Source organism: Lichenostomus cassidix, chromosome 15 (genome assembly GCF_008360975.1).
Source record: "Lichenostomus cassidix isolate B80296 chromosome 15, HeHo_3.0, whole genome shotgun sequence".
Classification (NCBI taxonomy): Eukaryota; Metazoa; Chordata; class Aves; order Passeriformes; family Meliphagidae; genus Lichenostomus; species Lichenostomus cassidix.
In genome coordinates this window covers 8,919,933-8,947,548 of record NC_139496.1, presented here as the reverse complement: position 1 = coordinate 8,947,548, position 27,616 = coordinate 8,919,933, and the positions used below count along the sequence as shown (strand labels likewise).

General features: G+C 48.9%; 2 protein-coding genes across 6 annotated transcripts in view; one reads left to right on the top strand and one right to left on the bottom strand.

Moving 5' to 3' along the window:
- Positions 1–3,969: 3,969 nt before the first annotated feature.
- Positions 3,970–25,660, bottom strand: LRRC75B (leucine rich repeat containing 75B). The gene is made up of 4 exons (XM_085075970.1): positions 24,075–25,660; positions 19,300–19,428; positions 16,269–16,381; positions 3,970–5,625 (listed from the first exon to the last, which is right to left on the bottom strand). Exons 1-4 carry the CDS (start codon positions 24,330–24,332, stop codon positions 5,103–5,105), a joined length of 1,023 nt encoding a protein of 340 aa, XP_084932096.1. The 5' UTR covers positions 24,333–25,660; the 3' UTR covers positions 3,970–5,102.
- The window catches only part of GGT1 (gamma-glutamyltransferase 1), a 55,748-nt gene continuing 32,889 nt past the window's right edge, over positions 4,758–27,616 (top strand). For 2 of the 5 annotated variants that reach the window (XM_085075966.1, XM_085075961.1), the window contains exons 1-2: positions 4,758–4,863; positions 21,937–22,001. The gene's annotated coding sequence lies outside the window, so the exon portion shown is untranslated. Of the gene's footprint in view, positions 4,864–6,224; positions 6,304–6,698; positions 6,804–21,936; positions 22,002–27,616 lie in introns of those variants that run through there. The other 3 variants (XM_085075960.1, XM_085075963.1, XM_085075959.1) reach the window with 3 other exon arrangements.

Here is a 27,616-nt window from a genome sequence, read left to right as displayed (position 1 = left end):
TCAGAAAAGCTCTTCTAGAAGGGCAGAATGGAGTGGAAAGTGTGAATTTCTGGTGCTGATGGTCAGGATAACTGTCCAGTCTGTATCTCTTTGCTACCTGAGCTTTACAGCGGGGTTTCCTGTAAAATAGAGGTGTCCTATTTCCTTTTGCCAGTAAAATGTGAGCAAGGATGGAAAGGCTGATGGAGCAATGATTTGGTAAGGTAGCAAGGGGTGGCATTTTAAGGTCTACAATAAAGTGTCAATGGTTTAGTTGTCTATTTCTCAGCCAAGGATCAAAAGGGGTGAAAGAGTTCTCCCAGGGGTCCTTAATGTTTGCATCCTGACAGAAGCAAAAATTTGGATCAGGATTTGTACCTTATTGCAGCCAAACTGGTTTCAGACAATAAGACCTGGTCTCCCTCCTCTCACATTAGATAAAACTTTATAGGACCCTCCTGCCTTCAATGTTTCTTTGAAGGAAATACAAATATCCCATGTTTAAAGCATGGGCTGGAATAGCCTTGAAGCAAATGCTGATGGGTCAGTGTGGGGCAGATCACTTTGCAAGAATACTTCTCCACCTGCCCACAGCTGCAAAAAGGAGAGCTACCAGGTGACTGCAGTGTGCTGGTGCCTGAAGTAGCCAGAGCAGTGCCTGTCTGCAAGTGTTTGCCAGGCCAGGCTGTGTTTTGACTGCTCCAGGTGTCCTGTTTTTGCCTGGACCTGTAATAAAAGTTCTTAATAGAGTCAAGAGTATTTTGAAGGTGATGAATAAGGTAGTGCCACCCTTCCCTGCTCATGGTAACTGTTTCTCACAGAGGAGGGTGTGGGATGATTTAACTCATTGTGGAGGGCTGACATTAGTGTGCAGTATGAGTAGTAGGTTCGGGGTGGGTTTATGCCACTTAATTCAGACATTTAATGAGAAAGGTATTTGGGGTTTGTGTGTGAGTTGCTTGTTCCTAGTACACAGGCTATTATTCCTGGCACAGGACCAGTCATTGCATAAGCAAGTATTGTGCAGCCTTCTGCTGCTCAGCAGAGACTATCAGAGTCTATGAAAAGTGGAGATTTTCCAGCATCATTAATTCAGGGGAGAATGCCGAAGCCTGGCAAAGAAACAGATTGTATCCAGAAGATATGTAGTTACGCTGGGAGAAATGAAAAGAATTGCAGAAAAACACTATTATTGTTCTTTTGTTTGGTGAACTGCTTGCAGTGAGCATTTAATGTGTTCTTAATTTTCCCTTGCCTGGGGACTTAAAATCTGTTGTGTGGTTGGGGGTTTGTCCTAATTCCAGCTCAGTGGAGAGATGCTGGTGCATCAACTCCAGAGCAAACCACTGCTTGTGAGGCAAAACGTACATTTTGTCCCTTAGTGCCTAAAATGTTAATAGGGAGTGATTGGAGCCCACAGCCTCAGAGGGGCTTTGGAGCACTGCAGCTGATGGCCCTCAGCAGACATGCTGTGAAGCTGATACTGTGATAATGCATAGACCTATGTGGTGGCATTTTAGAGTGCTTATTGATCTCTTTACACTCCTAAAATCTCGAGTAAAGTGTAGGGTGAATAGGGTTTTTTTCCCTGACACAATACCCAGCCGAGACACAGAACTGGCATGTGGAGATTTTTACTCTTCTCTAACAAAAAGGTGTTGCTGTTTGTTGCTTCACCATCAAATGAGTTCCTTTCTGTCTCATGCCTCTGAAACAGCTCCACAACAAGCCTTTTTTTGCAAAGCTCAGCCAAAAGTCAATGTCGTTCCCCTTTGAAGAACACTGTATCAAAGGGCACATCAGATGCATCCTCAGAACCAGACAGGAGTGTGTCATTTGCCTGCAGTCTTGTTCACCTCCTGCTTTTGAGGGCAGTTTGGATACAGCAGTAACAGTGCTGTGGTTTGGGAAAAGGAGTTGCTTCTTCCTTTTCTCTTGGTATTTGTTAGCATCGGCTGTCTTTGTTTTGTCTTTTTACTACAACCCTTTTTTATTTTTTTCCAGTTAATGATCCAAATTTGACATGGAGAAAGTGGATGAAGCCCTGGGGAACTCATTAGAGTTTTTTCATGTCAGAATTTGACTCCAAATACGTGAAGTCGAATTTTAAACCTGGGCAGAGATTTATGCCATGGGATGTGCTGAAGCCTCCGGCTGGAGGCTGTTTGGAGGGTCCCTGTAGGAGATCTCACTTTATCTCCATAGCCTCATTTGAGCCTGGCTTTTACCGGCCCTGCAGCCCCTGGGTGAGCTGGACACCTTGGAAAGGAGCTCTGGGGGTGCATCCTGCTGTCCTGCTTGTGGGAGCTGAGCATTCACCCAGCTCCAGAGAACCTAGTCCTGTGCTAGCAGGAGCTTTGGGGGTTGCCAGTGACACTGTAAAACACTGGGAGTCCTACTGGAGCTGAGGGATGGGCCAGTCCAGGGCTGAGACCCAAGCAAGGAGACCTGAAGACTCTCTGGGCTGCTGTCTCTGAGTGTCTGGTTACACATCAAACCTGCTCCTTTGGTGCTCTCCACTTCTCTTTCCGTTGCAGTGTTTGAAACAGTGTTGGTAAAATGAACCTTGAAACAGGTTCTGACTTGCTCAGTTTTTCAATTGCAGCAGAGTTCAGACAAAGGTGCACACATCAAACTGTTGGCTCTGCAAACCAAAAGATTTCAGGGGATCAAGAGCAAAGCTCTGATTAGAAGTCAAGGTTTTTCTCAGTTGGGCTAAGTTTGTGCTAGGTAAATGCTAAATTAACACTGAGTACTACTATGATAAGTTGTTGAATGTTGAATTATATGTTGTATTTCATCCTTTGCCAAAGATGGTTGATTGAGAGTCTGATTTTGATATTTTTGCCAGTAAGTTTTAGTGTGATTTTCACCTCTTGACTATATCTGGTGAGGATTTCTTTGCACTAAGAAAGAACAATAGAAGCCTGAGTTAAACACCTGGATCTGACTGTCCAGGGCTTAACAGGTGCCTCCATTGCCAGCTGCATACTTTTAAATCTGTGCCACCTATGGTGATGAGTCCTTCTGGCCCAGGGCCAAACTGCCATCAGGGGCCTGGGTCAGGCTGGAAAGATCTAAAGAGCCTGGAGCTCCAGGCACAGTGGAGCTGCAAAGGGCCTGCCAAGGCAAACGCGGCAAGGCCCCAACCTCGCTGCTCCCACACCTTTCTGATCCAGACCGGCCACAGGGGTGAGCACCTTGGCCCCAGCCACAAGCTACCCTGTGGGCTGCACTTAGGCTTCTGAGAGCTGTCGAGCCTACAGCTGCAGGGACACTGGCAGTGGACAAGCCATTGCAAGAGCATCCATCATGGCAGGCTGCCCAGGGCCATCATGGCAGGGCCCCAACATTACTGCTCCTACATCTTTCTTCCTCAGGCTAGGAAGATTTTATTTGAAGCTTTTGGTGGTTGATCAGAGACACCAATACCTTCCAGTGTTCTCAAACTCTTGGTCCAAGGGGAACAGATCACTTGAAAAGTATCACCAATTTACTTCTTGCAGTGTCTTGTAAAATGAGTGAAGAGCATGAGAGGTGTATCTATTCCTTGTGGATTTGTGTGGTTTCGTCTATGAGAGTTGCTTATATGTGTTGAGACTCACACTCAGCAAAGGAAGGCAAAGTTATCATTCTTAATTTAGAAGGGTGTGAATTTTTATCGGTTTTTAAAATACGTCTAATTTCTTTAACTTTTAACTCTTTCAAAAACTCATCTACTCTTGGAATTCCTGTGGGAACAGATAATTGAGAGGACTTGAATTATCAGCTAAATCTCATCAGTTTATTTCTATCAGCCCCTTGCAATAAGAAGGGTAGCAGCCTACCACAAATGAACATCCATGTTTCTCTTTACTTAAAGGAATGAAGCTCTCTGACCAATGTGAATGGTACCTGATCCTCTCCCTCAGGCACTGCATGACTGCTTTCTGGTCCATATTCCAAGATCTGCAAACAACCCAGATACTCAGACTCTGAAGTGCTTCACGCTCATGTCCAAGAGAACTCTTTATTATGTTTACATAGAGCATGAGCAATGTGGAAAACACTGGAAATTCTGCATCAGTGGCTTGGGTTTTGGACAGCATTGGAAATGGTGATGCAGCTGCTCATGTTGTGTCTATATTACGAGGTACGCAGAGTGCCACGAGGAGCCAAAGCTTTGTGCTTCCGATTGGGAAGTGCCCACCTCTGGCACATTCGCTGCTTGCACCTCCCTTGCCACAGTTAGGGTAGCTGTCAGCTTTTCCTCAATTTCACTTGGAACTTGCAATTGTAGTACCTTGGAACTTGTAATTTTAGTACAAAAGCACAGTTTTTGAAACCAGTCCTACTAATCCACAAGACCGTTCCCCTTCCCTCTCCTCCCCCCTCCTCCCATCCCATCCCAACTCATCCCATCCCCCATGCTCCCACCAACACATACCTCCTTCCCCTCCCTCTCACCCCGGTCACACAGCAAATATCCTGATGCTGCAGTTCCAAGCCATGTGTCCGCCCCAGCCTATGTGATCCAATGGTCTCTGACCAGGTCCCTTTGTTCAGACGTTCATACAAAACACACAATAGGAAAAAAACAAAACAAAAGGAGCCAGACACAAGAGGGAGACACACTGCCGGGCTCCAGCTCTGGCTTCTGAGCCCTTCCACTAAGCTCCACAGCACTAGGCTCTTGGGGTACCTCCTTTCACACTCAAGGCTGCAGGTCCCAAGGTTTCCAAGGTGCATAGGAAAAGGAAGAAAGGAAGTAAACTACAAGCCTGTTTCTGTTTTAGGTTCCCCCCATCCCTTTCCCTCAAACCAATGGCTGCTGGAGGATATTCTTGACTCCGACAGGTCTTTTCCCGTCTTCCAGTGAGACCCTGCCTGGGGACCAGGTTCACTGTAAGTCACTGGTTCCTCTTTGGAACATGGGCAATGGGTTTGGCAGCAAGGGGAGGGAGTGGAGCACGTTGTGGGGGGACAACAGGGTTTTTGTCTCACAGCAGGTGGGGGGGAGATGTCAGGGAAGGTGAAAGAAAGGAGCCAAGAGAAGCCAGTCAAGCTGGCCCTCTGCGTGATGTTTGTACTCAAAACTTCTCCTTGGGGTGGCTTCAGTATGCCAGCGCCAGCCCGTTGTTCAGTCATCTCTCGCAGCCCTGTTGAGAAAAAGCACGTGGCGGGGTGCTTCCGGCTGCTTCATCCTCTGGCTGGCTGCCCTCGTGCCCGCCGGCGATCTCAGAGTCGCAGTCAAGCGCCTCATAGATGGTCGGCAGCGTGGTCTGCTGGCTGAGGCGCTTGCGCAGACCCACAAGCAGCGGCTGCGGCATGGAGGAGACGTCCACGTTGTTACCGAGGTCAACCCAGGCCAGGCAAGGGAACTTGTTCATGTCCTTCATGGTGTCAGTCAGCTCCTTCATGGTTGCCCGCGTCAGCCGGTTGCCGTTGAGGGACAGGTGAGTGAGCTTGGGGAGCGCCCAGAGGAAGGGCAGCAGCAGGCGCACCATGTCGTCGTTGAGCTCCGTGAAGCTCAGGTCCACCGAGGTGAGGTGGTCTCCGTTGTTCTGCAGGTAGTAGGCCATGCGGTGGACATCCCGCATGGTCAGGGGGATCCCTGACAAATCCATGGAGTCTTGGCTCACCTTCTTCTGCAGGCTGGTCTTCAGGCTAATGGTGGAGAATGGGAGACAGAGAGATCATTAAGGGGAGCACTCCCATCCATCTCACCTATGGGACAGGGAGAACTCATTACCAACATGGGCTAGAATGTTAAGCAAGGGGTTAATAGAGCTCACTGGGAAAACAAGCATTTGCACCATACCTCAGGGCAGACTGTCCTGGGGCTTTCTGGTGTATTCTCAGCACTTACACATAAACTTTGCCAGAATTGGCTAAACACAGGATGCCAAAGGATTTGTCTGTATTTGCCCATACAGACGCTCATGCATAGAAAGCAAAAATAACCAAGGCAAGCAAACTTTCCAAGAGCACTGATTTACACTGTGTGTGGGGGCTGTTTGTGAACCACCTCTCCAAGTGAATGCCACTGTCTGTGCTGCAGAGGAAAGTAGTGTTGAATGTTTGAGAAATGGATGTTTTATCAGGAAAACAATAGATAGGCAAACTGCGCTCCAGGAATGGATTTACTGCATGTCCCTTTAAAAGCCTTCACAAGCAGCACTTAGTCAGTAAGCAGCACCAGTGGCTGCCTATTTGGGTCTCTGTGGTCAGCAGATCATCTGGGATCTGCAGCAGCTGTGAGGAGGCGGGGAGGGCACAAGGGTGCTACAAGATGGCTTCAGCTATTTCTTTTACTGTCTGCCTGGCCAGTGGAGTGAGGAGGAGGTAGGCAAGGTGCACAGAGGGCAAGGCTGTGTTTTGGAGCTGTTGGGTATGTAAAGGGAGTGTTGTGTGGAATTTTAAGATTGACCGTGGGTTTGTGAGAATGCTGTGAAAAGTGGGAGCTACGGGCTACAGGAGCTGCTGGGAAAATGTTGCAAAACTGAGTAGAAATGTGTGTTGGTGTAACACAGGAGAACCTAATCCCTTAGTGTAAATTATGTTAGTCTTGCTGCTCTTTCAGACACCTCTTGCTTTAAGGACATGGGAGACCCAGTAGGACCCTCAGTCATGTGCTCAGGGGGTCTGTAAGGGCCTTGTTGAGTTTGGGAGGATCAGGGTGGGTTAAGCATTAACCACAACTTCGAAGGTCCCCACTCTTCCTATCTGGCTCTCTGTAGTGTCCTGCACACCTGTGGCACAGCCAGTCCCTGAAAGCAATGGGTACATGGGGATATGCAATTTCCTCGGAGGAGGCTGCAGCACCGCAGGAGCTCCCGTGGCAGGTGAGAATGTCCCTACGAGCCTCAGTCTTGCCAGGCTCTGTTGAAGGTGTGCAGAGGATGTGATGCTGCCTCTGTAGCTTTGCTTTACATATGCAGTTCATGGCACCCTGGAAATCACAGTCCTTAATAATCCCCTATAAGTATGTGTTGACACAAGGGAGTAAATGTGCACCAGTGCAGGCAACAGCCCTTTGTGGACACGTTCACACTGGCACAAACTTGTAGCTGCACTTCCTTGTAGGAACATGAGGTGGAACGACCTCATGGCCTGTCCTGTCAATTCTTAAGCCCACATATTCCTCCTCTGGGTTTAGCAGTACTTTGCTCAGGCTACTTCTGTCTGTCCTTGTGTTTCCCATGGGAATTCATTGTACGAGGCTGAAACTATCTGCAAGCATGCATTTGGACTAATGAGCTCTCATGGCAGAGAGGTAATAACAGCATGGATTAACTTGTATTCAGAACTAAAGTATTGTAAGTAAAATGTATTACTTACTAAGTATTTGCACTTCATATGACCCACACTACACCTCAGCGGATCACAGGAGGGGCAAGGGGAGTCTGTGCTGTTAAACGGCAGAGGCTGATGTAGTGGTGAATTATAATTGGTCTGAAAGCACACAAGGAAGGTCACCAAAGGGCCTTGAAAGTGGTATTTGATATTTCTCCACTATCAGAGCCCCAGAGATGGAATTGTGGAGAATTAATCCACCACATTGCTTCTGGCAGCAGTGTAGTTTTTACCTGCTGCAGTAGCAGTTGTGAACTGTGGTCTGGGTGGCACTGGACAAGTGTCCGTTCTCCTGCTAATCCAAGGGATGCTTGAGATCAGCCCAGGCTGTCTGAGAGCTATATTTCTTCAACCCTCTTGAAAAACAATGTGGGTGGTTTGGTATAGTTTGTCACCAACCACTGGCAGTGGTGTAGCAGAGTCTGTCACAAAAGAGGGTTGATATTATATGAAATCTATCTAGCCTCAAACCTCGGAAAGTCTCAGGTTTCCCCTAGCACAACAAAAGTTATCCTTTTAGCCATGCTAGGTATTTTATCTGGGAGTTTGATCTGGAATACTTGTTCTAGCAGAACAGAGCATCCAATGCACAGTGAAGGTGTGCATTCATATGGGTCAGGTCAAACGGGGAGAAATGAAATTGTGAACCTGAGTGCACAGGGTGACAGTCCCCTGTATCCACAAGGGACTGGTACAATAGATCCAGCAGCCTTCTCTTGCCTGTATGGGTACAGAATAACGTTTTCTTGGGAGTGTGGGGAATATAGGATAAACAAGCATAGAAATAAGCCTGTAACTACATCATTGTCTGTTTTGTATAAATGCAGCCTGTGGCTCCTGGAAATTCTCTTCCTCAGTGTTGCCAAGCCAGGGCAGATGCTAAGTGGGTGGGGGACACATAAAGGACACATGAGCACAGGGGCACCTTCCCCAGCCCCAAGCTTTGTCTCAGTCTCTGCAAAGCCTTCTCAGACCTTCCCTTTTGTAAAGCTCCAGGGCACAAGCCCAGTTTGGAGTGGGGATGGGAACCAGGCTGGAGTGGGGACCACTGGAGGGCATGTCTGAGCCGGCACGGCTCCCGCAGCCAGCCCTCAGCATTCAGGTGCTGTTTTTCCTGTCGTGTCTGCAGCAGCAGCTTTCTTAACGGGGCAAGTTTGAAAGTCTCTTGGGGTCCCCTTTGGAGCAACTTGGCTCTGAGTGCAGACAGCAATGACTGAGGGGAAATGTCTGAAAGACAAAAGCAATGTGCTCGTCTGTCTCTGCCTGTTAAGGCTCCCCTCCTGTGACTGCCGTGTGGAGACAGCAGTAATAAGTCACGGATCATGCTCTCACCAGAGCAGGTACCTTCTGCTGCTCTCCCCAGCAACGTGCCAATACCCCAAGGAGGCTTTAATCAAGCAGACAAATTATCTTCCCATAATTGATTCTCCAGACTGGACTGCTCCTGGCTGAATGTGCTTAAACCCTCCTGTCCTGTGCCAGAGCCCGCCCTCCCTTCTTTGCTGGCTTGTTTTTCTTTCCTGTGTTTTTGCTGCTTCCTTTTGCCCTCATTGCTGTACCTGCCAGGGTAACTCTGGGCCTCCTATCTCAGGACTGTGGGCTCCTCCTGTGTTGAAGTTGTTCTCTTGCCTATAAAAACGCTTCTTGTAGGGATGTGTCTGTAGGAGCCTCATCCTGGTGGACACAGCCCTATGCTGCAGCCAGGCCTTCAGCTCTCTGGTAAGTGCTGAAGCATGAGATCCAACACCCCACGCATGCTGTGAACCCTGGCAGCCTCCTTCTTGCCTCCCTGGTGTTTCTGTGCAGTTCCAAAAGGCTCAGCTAAATCCCATCTCTAGGGCAGGGCACAGAATAGCTTGCCCACTCTTTCTCTATTGCTTTAGAGGTAAATGTGTCTGCTGTCAGAAGGGGATCAGGGAGATGTGGGTAGATGCTTTACTGTGAATTATCTGACACTTGATTTTTTTTTTTTTTTTAGCTCTGTTAAGCTCTATTTCTTGGGGAGGAGAGGGGCATGATACAGAGGGCACCAAGCTCTCAGTCACTTATGCAGCAGCAAGAAAACACTAGGTTTATTTCCTGGGAAATGGGTCATCTATTATCCCCTAATTTCTGCACGTGAAATAGGCTTTAAGATTGCTTCAGCTGCAGAAGCCTTTTTTCCTTTGTGTGAGACACATCAGCTACTTAGCAACGTGGCTCTTGATGCCCATGGGACTTGTGGACAGAGGCTGCAGAGTACTGGGGGCTGGATTAACCTAATGTTTCTGCAACTGGTGCTTGGGGCACATTTGTAATTGTGGGGATTTGCATCTAACAAGGATCTGGACCCTGGGTGCAGGGCAGCAGACTGTGTTTGCATTATCTGCAGTAAGCTTGGAGAGGAAACAAATCCCCACTCCCTCAGATGCTGGAAAAATGACTGCAAGTGAGAAATTCTTGGAAACCTTGAGCAAGAAACAAGGGCAATCAGCAGCCTATCCCCTACTGTCTGCCTGGGGATGCAGCATCCGGTAAGGAATGGTGCTGGCCCAGAGTCCTATTTATAAAGGATCAGCACCCTGCTTGAAACCCTTGTCCAGCCCTGCTGAGGGATGAGAGCTCTTTGAGGTACATCTTGTTTCTCATGTGAAAGGTTTTACTTTGCATTGTTCTCAACTCCCATCTTGGGGTCTGGCCTTTGTCCCATGGACAAGCAGGCAGTCTTCCTTCCACCCTCACTGCCAATTATCCCTTCCCTGGATGCCAACTTTACTCTTCAGCAGGCATTACCAGCATCCCCTAGCCTACACTTTGAGCCTGGCTATGGGAGATCCACCCTGGATCAATGCAGACAGAGCAGGGGCCTGAGGGATCCGTGGGTGTCTGGAAAAAAACCCTCTCAGTGAGAAATGTGGGCTGGGAAAGAGATGAAACCATATTGTGCCTCCCCTAGCTTTATTTTGGGATAAAAATCTTCCTCTTTCCACATAACACTCAGCCACTGTTTCTGCCTCCTGGGAACTCAGCTAGCGTAAGCAAATTCAGTGCTGTCTTGAGATGGAACAATTAGGAGACCTGAAATTAATTGCTAGTTTGTCTCCAGGACCTGTCCCAAGGGAACTAACCCTTAGGCCATCTTCCAGGTCCTTCTTCAAGTCCATGAAGCTGCACGATCAGCACATTTTTTTTTTATTAGTACTGAATCCCTTCAATTTATTGCTCATCAGCTAAATTCTTTGGTGGCTGCACAGAAGGGATGTAATGGCTCCTGACTGTTGCCCTGTTGGGACTTGTAGCAGTCACAGTGGTGTCTGGCCTCTTGTTAACTTTGTGGGGTTTGGAGGAGCTCATTCAGTCCAAGAATGCTGAAGTTCCTGGAGTCCCAGCTCATTCCCTTGTCTCCATGCTATGGAGAGGCTGAGAGGAGACAGTAAGAGTCAGCTAGGATTTTACTAATGAGGGATGCTCACTACTCCATGCCTATTTCTCTGGAGAATTACCAGCTTTCTACCCCTTTGTCTTTTACATTAAATTTGTCTCCAAATATAAAACTTTCCTGATGCCAGAAATTCCCATTACTATATATCCCCTCTGTCATTAACAGGCACTGCCAGTAGTGGCTAATTAGCCATGAGTCAGGTATCGCTCAGCTGCTCTTTCTTGCACAGAACCTCAGGCATGTCTGGATGGCTTCCCTGCTTTGAGCAGCGATTTAGGGGATAGATTCCGAGCTTTTTAATTGCCTACTTAGCATAATCTGCTTGCTTTGCCTCCCAGTGGCACAGGGTGCTGCTGTGCAGGGCTGGCTTTAGCTGCCTCTAATGGAACATGAAAAAGGAAAGAGAAGCCTCAAAAGTACTGACCTAGGCTAACCCAGCCCCAGCTGTTCTGAGGCTGGATCTGGCCCTGCTGTGATGATGGAGGCAGTGCACATATAGGTCACTTCCACAAGAAGTCCCTTAGTCCCATCTCCATCCTTGTGCCTAAGCTCTTTCGACCAGCTGTGGAGAGAAGGCAGAGGTAGCCTTTCTCCTATCCCGCTGCCTCTGCAGCTGGGGTGGGACATGGAAATCTGTAGGTGTTGATGCAGCTGAGTGCCTCTCCTCCACCTATCATCTTCACTTTGTCCTTGATGGTGTGTTCAAGAGAGCTGTGAACCCTTGGCTTTCCTCCTGCTGCCATTTGATCTGTCCAAGGCCTTGGTTTGTTTCCCTTCATTATTTAGGCCTGTCCCAGCAAAGCGGGGAATAATGCTGCCTCCTTGCCGTAAATGTCATGTATTGACTTATGTTCTTGTCAGACCTTCAGCTGATTAAGTCATGGAGGCACAAGGTCTCTGCTGATTGCTTTTAACTACCATCTGCCAACCAGCCTTGTTATTTTGCTCATTGTCTCTCTATCAAAGTGTCCTGCTTCTCCTGCTTGCCAGTCTTAGCCTTTTTATTCCTGACTCTGATAGGGCAGTGTCAAGCTGCTGACTGACCCTTTCTGCCACCTCCAAAAGCCTTTCCAGTGTATCTGCCTCTTGATGCTGCTGGGAACCCTCCTCAGGGGTAGTGTTTGGGATGCTCTGAATTGTAAGATGAGGGCACAATTCCTGCCTCTGTCTACAACTCATCCACCAGCTCACGTCTGTCCATTTGACATCTCTGTGAGCAGCAGCTTCTTGGAAACATTGTGTGGGGCAGTTCCTGTACTCCATATGACTATTACCATGTGGCTTTAGTTAACTGACTGGTATGCTCTAACTTGGCTTTGTCCCCCTAAAGCAGGAATGATGGTGCCTATTCACCCTGTTGCATAAGGGTGACATGAAGCTGTACTTAATATTCACCTCATGCCATGTGAAGGCTGGGATCTCATCTGCCAGAACTGTCAGCTGCAGCCCTGAGTGATGTTTTCAAGGAAAAAAAAAATCCAAGGCCCTTTAGAGCTGTTTCCTTGAAGTCCTCTAGACACAAGTGCTTTCACTGCATTTTAAAAGTGCATCTAATGCCGCAATGTCTGGCCAATGCACATCAATAACTGAAATGGAGCAATAAGCCCAGATGGGATACTCTGCTCTCCACCCACTTTGGATTAGCCATGATGAAATTCACTCAGATGAGCAAAGTAAAGCTGTGGTGAGATTTGTGACAAAGAAAGGCTGTATGCATGGGGTTTGGGAGTTAACTCCATACACACAACTGCCTTTGCTTTTCCAGAACCAGTCACTGTGTGAAAAATCTGAGGGTTTTTGTTGTCACAATTATAAAGCCGTGTTTACTGCCTGCCTGTTTTGTGGATTCAGATTTGATCCTTTGCACTCAGGAAAGGAAATAGTTACACTGAAGTAGCCAGCTCAGGGGATGATGCAAGTGGAAGATACATTAAGGTTCCCCGACATGGCCCTGCCAAGACAGCTCAGTTGTAATCCACAGCTTCCTGATCACAGTACCAGACTGTGATCCAGCTCTCCAGACAAAGACTGTTTTCACCTGATACCCTTCTCCCTCTCCACTCTGAACTGCAGCCCAGTGTGTCTGGCCCTCAAAAAATAATACACCTTCTGGGTCCTGCCCTGTTTTGGCAGCAGATAGTGATAGTTTTCTTGGATTCAGCGTGGCAGGAGGCCCCAAGACTTCTGAAAACAAGGATTAATAATATCTAAAAGCTCTGCATTTGTTAAAATGCCACTGAAGTGGTACTGATAGCCTAAAAGGTCTATGTCTGTATAAAGGAGCATTTCTTAATCCATTAGTCTTTACACACTAAACATCAATTTAATGAGAAGGCAAAGCTGAAGTTATACAACACTCTATGATGTACTCTGCTTGTTAAGTGGGAGTGATCTATACAACTGTAAAATGGTGCTAAAACTGAATTCCCTTTAGGATATAAGGGACTGAAAATTGTGCGGTAATTATGCTGGGCCCTGCTGCAGGAATCTTATCTTCCAGCTTTTGAGATTTTAATTTAAAACCCCCAGAGTAAATCTGCAAGAGCTTGGCTTCCTAGTTTGGTTAGGCAGCCAACCCAAGCAGGGCAGGGCCAGTGGGGTGCAGGCTGTTGGCTGCAAACCTGAGACAGGATTTTGCAGGAAAAGAGAACTGAGCCCCTTCCTTTCAGTGTGGCAAACCTGTCTGAGCATCACCTGGGCAGCAGAAATTGTCTCTTTAGGTGACTGCACAGCTGGGACACTGCTAACCCTTCATTGTACAAGGCACACAACCACTCTAAAGAACCCACAGGCATGGCTGCAGAGGGCAAACTACCTCCCAGCTTCACCTTCAGCAGTTTAGTCAAGCACAGAAACCAGAAAGAGCCTGGGCTGGATCTCTCCTGCTCCCTCCAGCTGTTGCACTGAGTCCATGGACCCACAATGAGCTTTCTCCTTCTGCATTTCTGTGTGGGCTCTGCCTGTGTACTGAAACAGCAGTGCTTCAAGAAATGAATCTTATCCTTTTGCTTTACCAGTTCAGGGGGGGCTCAGGTTTGTACCTGCTGGATGTGGTCCCACTGAGACTAGCTGGGGATGTAACTACTGTTAGTTTGTTTGTGACCTACTGATTTGGCAGTGGAGGCAAACACCTGGTGTGTATCTGACTCCAGTATTGCAGGTCTTCTCCATCTCCCATACCACATCTCCATAACAATGTATTTAATGTGAAAATGTAATTAAAACCTGGCAGATGCTGCAAGCTCTCTGAATGGCTGGGCTTGTTAACTATCTCCTGGACCCATCTAACATGCTGCCAGAAAGTAGAAACTGCATTTCAGAGGAGAATAAGGGAGTCCTGCATCAGCTCTGTGAAAAGCCAGATGCCAAAGCCCAGGAGGCTGCAGAAGCAAGAGGAGAATTTGGTTTCTGAATGTGGTCTCCGTGCGCAGATTCCTCCCTGCTGTCCCTAACCCGCACTAGATTTTAGAAATTCCTTCAAAGTATTGCTGCTACGCCCATGGACTTTGATGGCAGGAAGGGTGCAAGCCAAGGGCACAGGATTTGAGACAGACGCTGTAGTAAAATACTCCCACTAGGAGACAGAGGGAAGTGGAGAATTCGGATCATGTAAAAACAGCCTGCCTAAACAAACTTAGGCCTTGGTATCTCCAAATGAAGCAGCTATTTCTTGCCTTCCTGCTACTGACAACACCCATTTTCTTGCAGCAGCCTCAGATGCCAACTCTGCAGGCGTTTTTTCCTGCAAACTGCAAACTATTTCATCTCCACACTTAAAAGAGGAAGCTCTGCTGTTAAATATTTAATCAAAATTAATTTGTGCCTTATATAACACATCGTAACTGGGCGTGGTTGCCAGGCAGGGCCACCCATTTTAGACCTACATTTCCCTCCATTGCATATTGCTTTGTTGCCTTCTCCCTGCTTATGCTTGCAGATGTTCTGTACCTGGCCAATACCTGGGGCCTGACTCCTCTATGTGGGGTACTCTTTGGACTCAGAGCTCTTCCTCTGGCCACAAACCTCCTCTCTGTTGTTACTTAGTGATGAGTTTGCAGCAGTTTGCAGTCCTCTGCTGTCCCCAGGCTGTGCAATCACAGGGAACACTTCCAGTTTGACTCTTCATCCTGAAGTCCAACTGGAGGTTTGCTCTGCCTGCAAGCAGGACTATGGAGTCTGAACTTCTTATCTTGAAGCTTATCTTGGGAGGGGACAAGAATGAGGTCAGACCTGCCATCTATAATCCTGCAGCTCCAGTATTCTGCAGAATCCTATAGGGAAAATGTCATCAGAATAGGTCTGGAAAACAACTCACTCAGCTCTGAAGCCTCAGTCTTGTTCTGTGCTGTGGCTGCCACCTGCAAAGCAGCACAAACAGTGCTGCCCTGTGGGGTGCTGGGGTGAGAGCATTCAGAGTGCTCGGATTCAGTGGCAAAGTGGGGCTACAGGTATGAGAGGCAGATGGCCTGGAAATCATGGTATTAGGGATTTTATTCCTTAAAATGCACTGGGAACCTGCCTCTGAGTCAGAATGAAAGGTATGATGGAAATGTCAATTCCCATGGGGGATTTTAAGTTGCTGGCACACACATCAAAGACAGAAAGCATCAGAAAAGCCTAAGGCCATTCTAAGAGTGCTGCTGATTTTGCTTTTCTTTTTATCCAATCCTGCATTTATTCCTCTGAAGCTAATGAGGCTGACATGAGCTCTTTTCTTAGTTGCTTCTCTGTCTCTTCTTCAGCAGTGGTGATCTGTGTCACAGGAACAGGGTTTGCTCCAGGAAAATGACGAGAGGGGTGTATTGAAAAGAAGTGGGGATTGCTCTTTATCTGGATAGAAAAGCCAGCACGTGTCAAGGAGGCAACAATTGTGGGTGTCTGAATATGCTTCTAGTAGTGAAAAGCAGCTGCCATCCAATAGCTGTCAGTGGCCAGCATGCTCTGAGTTGGGTTTCCTGTGCATGAGGCTCTGCACCATCCCAGGCCCTCTCCAGGTGCTGGCAGAGAAGTAGGAGGTAAGAAGGATGGTCACCTCTCTGCCAGCCACTCTGCCAGTGGTTCCTGCTGAATGGGGTGATCAACGGATGGTACTGCCTCATAATGGGACACTTTTCCCACTGTCAGGGAAGCTTTAAACAAGGACCAAGTGAGATGCAGAGCCAGGGATGGCTCAGTTTGGCACATGGGTGTTTTTGCAGGCTGACAGCTCTGGCCATGCTCCTGGGGCCAAACAGCCTGCAAGCCCTGCAGGAGGGTTGTGTGTGCTGTGCACCTGGGGGGATTGATTTCACTGTGCTTTGGAGAGGGTGAGGAACTGTTATACCACACAGAAAGGAACAAATGGCAAAACAGATCCAAACAGAGGGTTGTTGGGTCTGACCCTGCTGGGGTTTTGGAAGAGGCTGCACTGTTTTCAATCCCACCTCTCTCTGAGGGCAGTGGTGGCAGACTGTGATGGTGTTTGGCTGCAGCACCATTTGTCCAGGCAGATCCCCTTCTGTCCCCATCCACACAGTCCCTGCCAGGTTCTTACCACACTTGGGACTTCCGGCGGGGCATCCCATGCCGGTGCCATTTCGAGTGGGGGGTTAGGTGGTAAATCAGCTGCCTGCAGATCCTGTCTGAGGATTTCCAGGGATCATACTCCTGAAAGCAAAGGGACATCTTAGACTCTGCCTGCGCCATAGAAGAACATGAAGCAAGGAAGGGGGCAGAGGAAGATGGGAAAGGAACAAAGATGGTAGTGGAGCAGGGGCACGTATATAAGGGAGGAGATGAAGAGAAGAGAGAATGAAAGAGGAATGGTGAGAAGGCCTGATATGCCTCTGCCACATGCCAACTCCTTCTGGAGGAGGAGCAGTAGGAGCTCTGCACTACCAGGAAGAACCCCAGCCTAGTCAGCATGTTCCTGCCCAGAGAGGGGCTACAATTTCATACCCCACCCAGGAGCAGGTTAAACGCAGAAGAGGGGGTCATCTTCTAGGCCTGTGGCAGAGGTGGGTGATAATCCTCTGTTGCAGGGAACCCTACAATGCCAACTCCTTGTGCTACAGGACAGTGCTAAATTTCTATTAATTACCTTGTTGCCATGCTTCCCCAAACTGTCTCTAGACTGACTCCTGTGGAAAGGTCGATAATTGGCACCCTTGCCCCATCCCTAAGGTGCTTTTGCTCCTCTCTGATTCCATGCCCTCGTGTGCTCTAGTTGGGAGATGTTAGGATAGGGAACTTTGGCTACTTCCCCATGGTCCATCTTCCTTGCAGTCCATTCTGCTCCTGAAGGTTTGAGTTTGGGAGCTTCCAAGGCCAGCAGTTCCCTCCTGCCCCTGCAGTAATTTGTCAGGAAAAGATGGCACCCAGATGGGTGCTGCCTTCCTGGGTTATTTTTGCATGTGTTCTTTAGTGCCATGACTTGGAACAGTCTCTTCCTCTGGTGAAGCCGAATGGCAAATGGCAGCTGCTGAAGGCTGGGACTTCTGCCCTTTCTATTGTATTTTCCAATTGCTGACAGACACCTGCATTCCCACCCCTCAGCCCTCCACCCATGGTGCAACATGTGCATTTAGAGATTTGATAGGTAAACACCCAGTAAAGCTGTCAGGGAATGCTCTGATTTATTCTTTATTGCAAGGAGTTAAAGCACTGCACTGGGGCCCAACAGCTGCACCGTGCCTTTCCTCAGCAGTCCCTGAATCAGCTGAACTCCCTAGGGATGCACTGCCAGCATGTGGCAGCTCTGCTGTGCCAAGGGGAGAGGGATCCCAGCCTTATGCTCAGCTGAGCATCCCCCAATCCTTGTCCCAGCTCCCTTAGGAACTACCTCAGTGCCCCCATAGGGGACTGGCCCATGCCCTTGCCTTAGGTGCCTTGTTCTAGATTACTGCTGTTGGCAGGGCTGCAGCTGGCACTCTGCTGTCACCTACAACAGCAAACCTCCCCAAGTGGGTGCACGTGCACACCAGGCTCCAGCACAGCAGCTGGTACAAAGCTCTGTGAGCTGTTGTTGGCTCAGAACTGAGAGTTACCCTCCTGTTCTTTCCTGTGTCCTCACTGATTTAATTTCCACTGACAGACTGGGAATTGCACTCAGTCTGCTTGCCTGTAATGCAGTTACACCCACCAGATGCTCAGCCAGGGTTGGAGAGGGGACGTGGTCTGGCATTGTTCTGGGAAGAGTGCTGGTGCTGTAGGTACTGAATTTATGCAATCACTTAATTAAACTTCTGTTGGCTTTGAAGGGCAGCTCAGGTGGTCAATATCTTCCTTAGGAACGGGGAAAAGAATTTTTTATGTAATGATACATATGTCAGTGCATCCATAAGGCATGAAACTGGAGTGGGGGCTCTATGCAGGTGTATAGAAATGGTAATGCATTATCTGCCAATACACGGGTATTGGATTAGGGTAAGATCCCCTCCTGCTGCCTGCCCTGAGGGGCACTGCACAGCACAGGCTTGGAGATGGTCTGGTAGAACAGCTGGAGATGAAGTCAAATGAAGTGTGGTTAAAGAGATACTACTGCTACAACCCACCCCTTCCTTAGATGTTTATATGAATTACACAGACATTACACTTGGAAAGATTTTTTTTTTCAGGATGCATTGCAGCCCCATAATGATGATTAAACTTTGGCTAAAAGTAGTTTGTCTATTGAGACCTGACTGGTTAATTGTTATCAGTGAGCCTCAGGAGACAGCAGAAGGCAGAACAAGGTTAGAAATGCCACTAATCTACACCAGGCATTCAGTGTATTCCCTGGGGCACTGCTGCTTGCTCTGAGCTGTGTGTACTTAATATCTCTCTTTGAATAAAGAAATTCACTCTATTCCTCTCCTTATAAAGCAAACATGACACTTGTCAAGCCTAATGAGCAAATGGATACGTTGCAAATCCAAGTGTTTGTGGTGGCAAAGGGTAACAGAAATAGATGCTGGTGTTGCAGTGGACTGGGGCATCTGTGATGTTGGTCTGTACTCATCCCCGCTGTTCTGTCTCTGCTCTCCTCAGCCTCTGAAGGAAAGTGCTGGAGCATGCAGGGATACTGTGCCCATAGCACATTTACTTCCTGAACACTGAGTTGCAATATATTCCTACAGCACCATTCTCTACTGGGAAATCTGAGAGGTTATGGGGGAAAATAATGCTGGGTTGGGGTAGTTATGTATGGCAAAGGGCCCAGGAAGAGAGAGGTGGTTTTCCTGCAGAGATCTCTGCTCTCCTCTGCAGCCTCACAAGCCCTCCATGAGCTCTAGTTATTTGAACCTCTGGGATACCAGTGAACATGGCTCTGTGCCGTCACTAAATTTACTATGGGCACAAAAGTAATTTCCTGATTTCTGTGCACATAACCACCCCCTGCTTCAGCTGCATTCATGTTCTGAGGTAGTTTTAACTGATTTCTACAGCAATATGCCCCACAATCCACATGCTGCCACTCCCAGGGCACACACTGCCTGGCTCTGGAAGATTGAGTGCAGAGCACCACCCAGCACGAGCCACCCCAGCAGGGCTCTCTGCATCAGTGCTGTGCCACAAAGTGTTCACTGAGTTGAGGGAGAATTCACCTTTTTGGGACACTGCAGATCTCTAGCAAGGCTCATCAGCAGGTCATGGGAGATGGGATCCACCAAGTTGAGGAAAGTTGCATTTTTGTAGAGCACTTCATTGAGAAATGTTCCTTCCAGTCCTAGGTCCTATAACAAAAACAGACAGTCAGATACACGGGTCTCCTCAGAGCTGTATCCATTAGGTGTTCTGAAACCAGAAAGTAAATCTGACGAGGTGCCAGCTGGATGCGCAGTACAGGAAATTATCTAGCAGAGGTGAAGCAGCCATGTCTGACCCAGCATTACTGTGCTGGGGGGTGCAAGCAGCCAGAGAGCAGAATGAGAAGCACTGTTAATTTGAGCTAGTCAGCCTAGGGCTAACCACCTTATTTCCACCTACCATGGGAAGGTGAGAATTTTATCATTTCCAGGCTGGCTGGATCCTGGAGAGAATTAACTTCAGAGAAATACAGTTTTGTCAGCCTCTATGTGTGAATCTGCTGAAGAAGGCGAGCAGGAAGGCTGGCTCTAAAGCTGCTTCTCCAATCTCAGCTTTTCTGGAAGAATCAGACCTTTCTCGGTTATTTAGATGCTGCCATACACCCTGGTGGTGGCTGGCTGAGCAGAAGTCCTGCCCATCTGTATGTGTTTAGCTGTGCTGTGAATTTGTCAGTAAGAACTAAGCACTGGCAGTATTTGGTGTAATGATAAATTTATAGGTGGCTTTACACCACCCTCAGAGGGACTCCTCTTGCCTTCCGCAGCGTGAGTGAGGGGAACACCTGGGGTCCAAGCTTATCTGCATGGACAGGGGTATGGGGCACCTTTGGAAAAAAACCTTTGGGAACAAAAAGCCTCCCCAGGGCCAGATGGATAATACTGCAAGGAATTAAGCCGTTCCTTGCTACTAGGAAAGCAAAGAGCTAATATATGACCCAGTTATTACAATCAGGAGGTATCACAGAGCTGTGAAAAGCAAACAAACAAACAAAGCTGTGGGAAAGAGAGATCATATACTCACATGAAAGTACCACATGGGCAAAAAAAAATACCCTAGGAGTAGAAATGTAGAACAGAAAAACTCCCTAATAGGGATACTGCTGGGTTTGATTCAGTTGATAAGGAGGGCTCAGCTGAGGGAGGAAAGAAGTCTTCTCCCCATTCTGTATGTGGCTGACAGGAGAAATGAATAAGCAAATGGGTGCCCCATATGTTCACACTGCTCTACTGAGTGTGTGCTTCAGGCACCACCCAGTGACTGAGAGCTAAAAAAAAAATGGAGTGAGAGGGGGAAAAAGGCTGGATATATGCACATACATCACCAACAAGGATAGAGCCATAGCTGGCAGAGGTTTGGGATCTTAACTCTAAGCACCAATCAAAGCCAGTGCTGTATCCTGATCTGGATATGCTGGATTGAGCAGAAAGCACAATCCCAAAGAGACCCTGGCTACAGAGACAGGAAGGGAGAATAAATTAAATACCTTACAGCCTCATCATTCTGACACTCATAAGCAACCAAGGAACCCAAGCAGGGGATCAGTCCTGAAGGACAGACAGCCACAGCTGGATATGGGCCAGGAGCCTACCAAGGCATCATGCCAGTGTCTCCCTTAACCATAAGGCTTCAGGGAAATGGAGCCTCCTACGCCAAGAGTAATGTGCACAGATGAAGAAAGCTGCTGTGAGGATGGCATGGCTGGGCATGCAGCAGTGGATGTCAGAGCAGTAATTAAACTCCCCCAGCTGGAGCTATACCATTAAGATGAATCTGCATTCCCATTATAAATCCTGCCTGCAAGGGTTTTTTAAGTAATATAGCTGTAAATATTCACTTCACATTGATATTCCATAAATTCTTAGCCCAGAGGCATTTTCCAGTTCATCTTACTTATTTCCCTCTCTCTCCTTCTCTCTCATTTCTTGGAAAATTCTGTAGCACCTAAAGGGTGGCTGCAGACAGCAGAATATTATTATCTCTTGCCAGTTCAGTTGGCTAAGTGCTGTTGTTTTAAAAATGATACTTTGCCATTGTCTCAGCACAGGGAAAACAGACTACACCAGATTTTTTGCTGGTGTAAGTCTAATGTCTCCCTGGGCTTCAGCTGAGGGATGCCCACCTAGATCAGCAGGAAAGCTGGTCTGGCTTTTGCTGGTGGGCATTTCTGGGGTAGATGATGTGCAGTGGAGCTGTCCAAGTGTTCATGTTCCAGGCAGTGTGTGCACCTGTGGTTTGCAGTTGTTCTCCATGCAGTCTTCTAAAATGCTGCGATCTCACATCTCTGCTATTGGATCTGCTTCTGCCTGGCTTGCTTGCTTTACATTATCACACCTTCTGAACATCCTAGGAATAGTCTGCAGCCTTTTGGAGTCTGCAGACCACAGGTCAAAAACCACTGGCAGATTCATCAGCAGGGTACACCTGCAGGGCTGGGCAAGGGGTGTGTGTGCTGGGAGCAGCACAGGCACACATGGGATCCTGTGTCCTCCAGTCTGGCTGAGCTGTCTACTCACCTGAGGAGGCTGCAATTCCAGTCCCACCATTCTCTGCCTTCCCTGGGGTGTTTGCACCCTGGCCCAAGGCATAGTGATGAGGTGTGGTGTTAAATATCCTCCCTCTCAGCTAAAGTGAACAAGGTATCTCTCTTTTTACAGGTGACAAAGAGACCCTCACCTGGGACACATTAATCCGTGACTCCCGAGAGCGTGGTACTGCCAAGGTAAGGAGGGACATGCTGGGGACCAAGCTAAGGGGTGAATTTAGTTGTGGAGTGAGGAAAATCTGTAAATTAGAAAAAAGGCTGATCTGAAGCTGACATTGGACACATGAGAAGGACTGGTGGTGATTACATGACCCCACAGTGGGTGACACTTGGGGGTGTGGTAGATGTTAGTGGTGTAACCCTTAGTCTCTGAAACCTCTGAGCACTCAAGGAACCAGAGGTTTTGGAGTGCTGCTGGATGGATTCCCATCCTGCTTGGCTGAACAAGGCTGTGTTATGACTACAAGATGCATGTCCTACTGTTCTGTCATAAGCAGATGGACAGACAGTCACTGTTTCAACATGGACAGGCAGAAGAGATGGGGACCAGAAATAACATGGGGAACTGGAAAGGCAGCAGGCAAAATGTGAGTGTTCAGGACATGGTAATTCTCCAGCACAGATGTAGGGAAGCCTAGTGTTTAACTGATCCTGAAAGGAGCTTAGAAATGACCTTCCATTCCATATGGCCCTGTGACTTAGCACTCAAACCCTGTCTGTTCACAGATAGACCTTCTGGAGACCTCCAAGGTCTGTGGAGGGTTTCAGTGCTTCAGTCTCAAGGAGAGGCGCTGAGCACTATAAAAAATGACATTCTGTAGTTCTGGCCTCTGGCATACCCTAGTAAAGTCTGTTCATGTTACATCGCCACGTCCATGAAGTTAGTGGTTGCCCCTCTTTCTTCACAAGCTTCTTGCAATGCTGCCTCTCCAAAACTGCCTTGGAAATCTTATTTGACCCTTGTCTGGTGCACACATAGAGGTTTTCTGCTGTGATTTTATCTGTCTATACATGTGGCAAGAAGACTGTGTTGCTGGTAACGATCTTCAAATGAATGCTAAAGTAGTGGACAGGAAAAGCAGAAATGTAATTTTTGGTTCTGCAAATTCTTACTTGTGAGTGTGCAAGTTGCTGGTAGCCCAGAGCAGTGACCACCACTGTCAGATGTGTTGTAAAACCTGGAAATGCAGAGCAGACAGGGCTGTTCAGGCAGCTCCCTGCGGCTGGTAGTGTGGGTGCACAGGCATCCAGCGAGCCAGTCCCTGCTCCGCTGTACTCACACCCAAAGGTTGCGTGCTACTAAGGCAAGAAATATATGTTCCCAAGATGAAGCAGATTGTTATCTAACGAAGCAACATGATAAGCTACAAACTGATGGTGTTTTATGTCCACATCAGAGGTGGGTTTTGTCCCCAGTTACAGAGTTGCCTGCAGTTTGGGGCAGCTGAGTTTGGCTGGAAAGTGATGGTAGCAGTGAATGATGGAGGAGATGGCTCTGTTCCAGCAGCAGGGCTCTGTCCTCAGCATCAGTTTGGCACCACACTGTCTGCACTCTGGCTTTCCTGCTCCTGAATGGCAGCAGACAGAAACATGCTCCCACTGATACACTGACCCCTTTACCTCTCCTCTCAGCCTTGATTGTCTCAGATGTCCCCTCCAAAACCATTTTGGGTTTTCCCAGACATATCTCAGCCAGTCTGGCTGAGCGGGCATAATGGGATTGGTGGCAGTGGGGCGGCAATGGCTTTTTTCTGGGGGGCATCAATGCTGAGCACACCCAGGAGCTGGCATGGAGGAGTGTGGATGGGCACAGCCCAAGCTCGGATCCCCCTTTTCCTGCGTGCAGCACAGTCCTCCTCGCAGCTCCCTCCTAGCGCCTCTCTCTGCCCCTGGCAGTCAGGCCAGGTGCCCCTCGCCCAGGCGGGGGGTCGGGGAGGTGGCTGGTGTCGCCTGGCGCTGTGGGGACCGAGCGGCGAAAGGACCGGGGCAGGGAGCGGAGAAAGGCAGCACAAAGAGCTGCAAAGGAGGGCTGCAAACCCCACCGCCGGGGAGGGGGCTCCTTCTCCGCGGTTCCGTGCGCCAGAGCGCCGGGCGTGGGCTGCAACCCCCGGCCCGGCCCGGCCCTTTGTGCCTGCCCTTTGTGCCTGCCCTGTCCTGCCATGCCCTGCTCTGCCCTGCCCTGCCCCGCCCGCCGCCCCGATCCGCCCCGCTGCCCCGGCAGCCCCGGGCCCGCATCCCCGCGGCAGGTACCTTCCTAAGCAGCCGGAGGATGTGCACGGCGTGCTCCCGCTTGTGCTCCCGGATGGTGGCCTGGATCTCCCGCAGCCACCCCACCCGCCGCACGTAGGGCGCGGGCGAGGCTTTCCGCAGCACCCCGGGCAGCTTCTGCGGGTGCAGGAGCAGGGAGGAGAGGTGGAAGTCGCCCCGGCCGCCCTCCAGCCTGCCGGGGCAGGGCTCCTCGCCGTTCTCCTCCTCCAGGCTGCTCTGCCGGCTCAGCCGGGAGCCCATGGCCGCGCTCCGGCCGCGCCGCCGCCGCGCTCTGGACCGGGCGGGCTCCGGGCTGTGGGCCGGGGGAGGTGCCGGGGAAGGCGCGGGAGCCGGGCCGCCCCACCCGGCCAGCCCCGCCCCGGCTCCCCGTGCTCCCGACGTTCCCGCAGGAGCGACGCCTCCCCGGGTCTGGTATTGCGGGGCTCAGTGCCCCAGCACCCACCTCCCCGGCGGCCGGGCAGCCCTACTGCCTCCGCTCCCGAGGCACCTCCTCCTCCCGGGTTTGTTCTGCCGGGAGATGCTCGGTGGGGAAGACAAAGAGAGACGCGGATGCTGCCGAGGTTGCTCGTTCCATCCAGGCATTTTGGGGAGCTTTTTTATTCCTGGACAAACTCCTTGAACATCGCAAAAGGTTGTCTAGATTAATAGTGGTTCAAAACACACCATCTGGCAGGGACTGCTTCTGTGGGCTGTGTTTTCTATCAGTCTGCTGTTGGACCCAGAGGAGGTGTTTTACTAATCTAGAAAGTGGCAGGAATTTTGCCCACCACCCATCATCTGCAACTGATAGTACGATGCTGGCACCGTTCCTTACCTGCTGTGGGTAGAACTGTTTTCCTTGTATGCATCCTTCCCTCCTCCAGCAGTGCACAGCAAGTTTAGCACATGCTTTTTCTCTGACAAAATCACTGTAATCCAACAGGATGGTAAAAAACAAAGCCTGGTTCACATCTCCAGCCACCGAGATTTTTCAGGCAGCTTGATCATACTGCCAGTATAACCAGTGGCTCAGCCTGACCTACTTTTTGGTGTTGGAGCCATAAGCTTGCTTCTGTTCAGGACCATCACCACACTGAGCCCAGGTGCCCATGGCAGGCTGTGAGTCCTGCACACAGAGCAGGGGCGTCGTGTAGCTGCAATGTGAGGGCATGCAGCTATGGGAACAGCCTGGAGTTCCCACCGCCTTGTGCTTCCGTAGACAAGTATCATCCAGTGCACCTGAAAAGAATCTATTGTGGCCATTGGGTCCTCCTCACTTCGGGGGAAAGGGGATGGCCATGGCTCTTTGTGGTACAGAGCCAGCAAGGATCATTTTCCTTCTCAGCCTTCCTCTGAGCCATGAATGGGGATGGAGATGTGGATGTTTTGCATCATTACAGCCTCTTTCAAATATTCTACTGGTGACCCCTTTCTAGCTTGAAGAGACAAGGACAAAAAGGGGCTGCACTCTAAAGCAGGCTGGCTAATGCATTAATTTTGTTCACAGTGTTTGTGAAGCTCTCTAACCATGGTAGGCCAGATTCTGAAGGCTCTTCGCAGAATTTTACTCGATGCTTGATCAGACAAAAGCCCTGACTGTCCATCTGCCCATTAGTGCCCTCTCTGCTCTAAGCACCTGCATCAGGGAAATTAGCATCAACAGATCATGAGATATGGCTGAGGCTGACTCAAGCTAATCCCATTTGGAGGGAGTAGATGCTGAGCAAGGACTTCTGGATCTGGTCAGAGAGCTTTGAGAGAGGCTGGGTCAAAAGAAAATCACTCATATGAGGTGCAGTGTTACAGCTGCAGGATTGTCACTGGGAGCAAAGGGAAGGACAAAAACTGCTGGAGCAATGGCTAAAGGTGTCAATGCAGGGCTGCATGGTGGCCTTTCCCTGCTGTCTGGCAGCTGGACAGGCTGCCACAGATATGTGCTCCTGCCTGCTCTGCTCCGAGTGCTGCTGAAAGGAGCAGCAGCAATAGTGGCGTTTGGAACCAAAGGATCTGTTTATCAGCAGAATGGCTTTGTATGGCTCAGTTGTCTCACACCTTATCTCTGAGAGTCAGAAGGAAACACAATCTGCAGTTTACTCGTAGTGAGGATGAATCTGGGTGGCTTGTTCTGAGGCAGGGGGAGAACCAGGGCACCCAAGGGGCTCAGAGGATGGCACTGTTACCAGGATACCCTCTCCTCTGCATGTGACTTGGAAATATCCTGCCACAGAGCAAATCCTCTTAACAAACAAACAATTGCAGGAGCAGTTCAGCTGTCTCTGGGCTGTGTGCTTTAGCACTGCGAACACTACAATAGCATGAATAATAGGAGCTAACGAGAAACACGCCAGTGCTCCACTTGGCTTTACTGAAGGAGAATGCCTGGCTGGCAGCTCTCTGAAAACCGAGAGATAATCCTGCCCTATCTGTGTGTGCTTGCAAAGGGCACATGACAGCGAGTGGATGTACTTCTGTAGCTGAGATGGTCAGCAGGAGAGGAGGCAGGAGTTTGCTTGGAAAGAGTGGACTCTGTCAGTCTGCATCCTCTGGTCCTACGCAACCCTAGGAGAGACTGAGCCAGTAGGTGGGGATGCAAGACCTGGGAGATACCAATCTACAGGAGTGTCCCCTCCTTTCCTTTCATCTCTGCTGCAGTGGCAAGGGCATGTGTAAACTTTACATGGAGATAGATCAGCTCCTGAGATCGTTGGGTATGACAGAATGGGAACTCTGGGGTCTCTCACAATGACCACAAGCTATGGTTTTGAGACTTTGAAATCCCATCCCTGTGGATATTTTAGCACCTCTCAGAAGGATATTATCTTGTTTCTAAACTGAATGTGGGGTACATGGTGCTGCCAACTGCATCTAGCTGGGTGCAGCATGACTGAGTTAATTTTACCAAAAATCATTCCTAACATGAGAAATGCAAAAAAAGGGAAAGCAAACAGAGATCCTTTTGCTATTCACTCAAATTCTGTGCTATAAGCACATCTTGTTGTCACTCAAGTGTCCAGGAATGGGAATGTTCCCAGTTCCTAATCTTTCAGGCAAGTAAAGAGAGCTCAGGTCAGAGCCAGGACAGAAGAATGACTGTAGTGGATCTCTTTCCTGTGGGATCTTCAATTACTGGTTAATAGAGGATATCTAGCAAGGAGGATAACAACAGGGCGATGCAGGTCACTGTGTTGCTGAATATTCTCCTTTCTATCAGCCATCTGTAGTTCAGGATTTCCTGGGATGTGGATCTCTCTCTGCATTTAGTAGTCTTCACAGGTTTTTTTATAAACCTCTTTTTGAGCCTGAGAAAATTTTGGGTATCCACAGCAACTTATGGCACTGTTCAGCTGTGTGAAGAAATATTTACTTTGTTCTGAATCTGTCACTCACTGTTTTCATTTGATGCTTTTGTAGCTTAAATATTGGAAGAGGCAGCAGGCAGTCATTCCTGATTCATTTTCTCTAAACCACTCTTGTATAATAAACCTCTGCTGTGTCCCCTCTCAGGTTTTCACAGGCTGAAGAGTCTTGGACTTGTACAGAAACCA

Bases quoted from the DNA above. Each gene is read 5' to 3' on its own strand.
- LRRC75B (XM_085075970.1), bottom strand. From the start codon at position 24,332: ATGGGCTCCCGGCTGAGCCGGCAGAGCAGCCTGGAGGAGGAGAACGGC. The intron at 16,382-19,299 runs GTGAATTCTCCC...CTTTGCTTTCAG, and splicing joins ATCTGCAGTGTCCCAAAAAG to GAGTATGATCCCTGGAAATC. The intron at 5,626-16,268 runs GTAAGAACCTGG...CTCCACCATTAG, and splicing joins CGCCGGAAGTCCCAAGTGTG to CCTGAAGACCAGCCTGCAGA.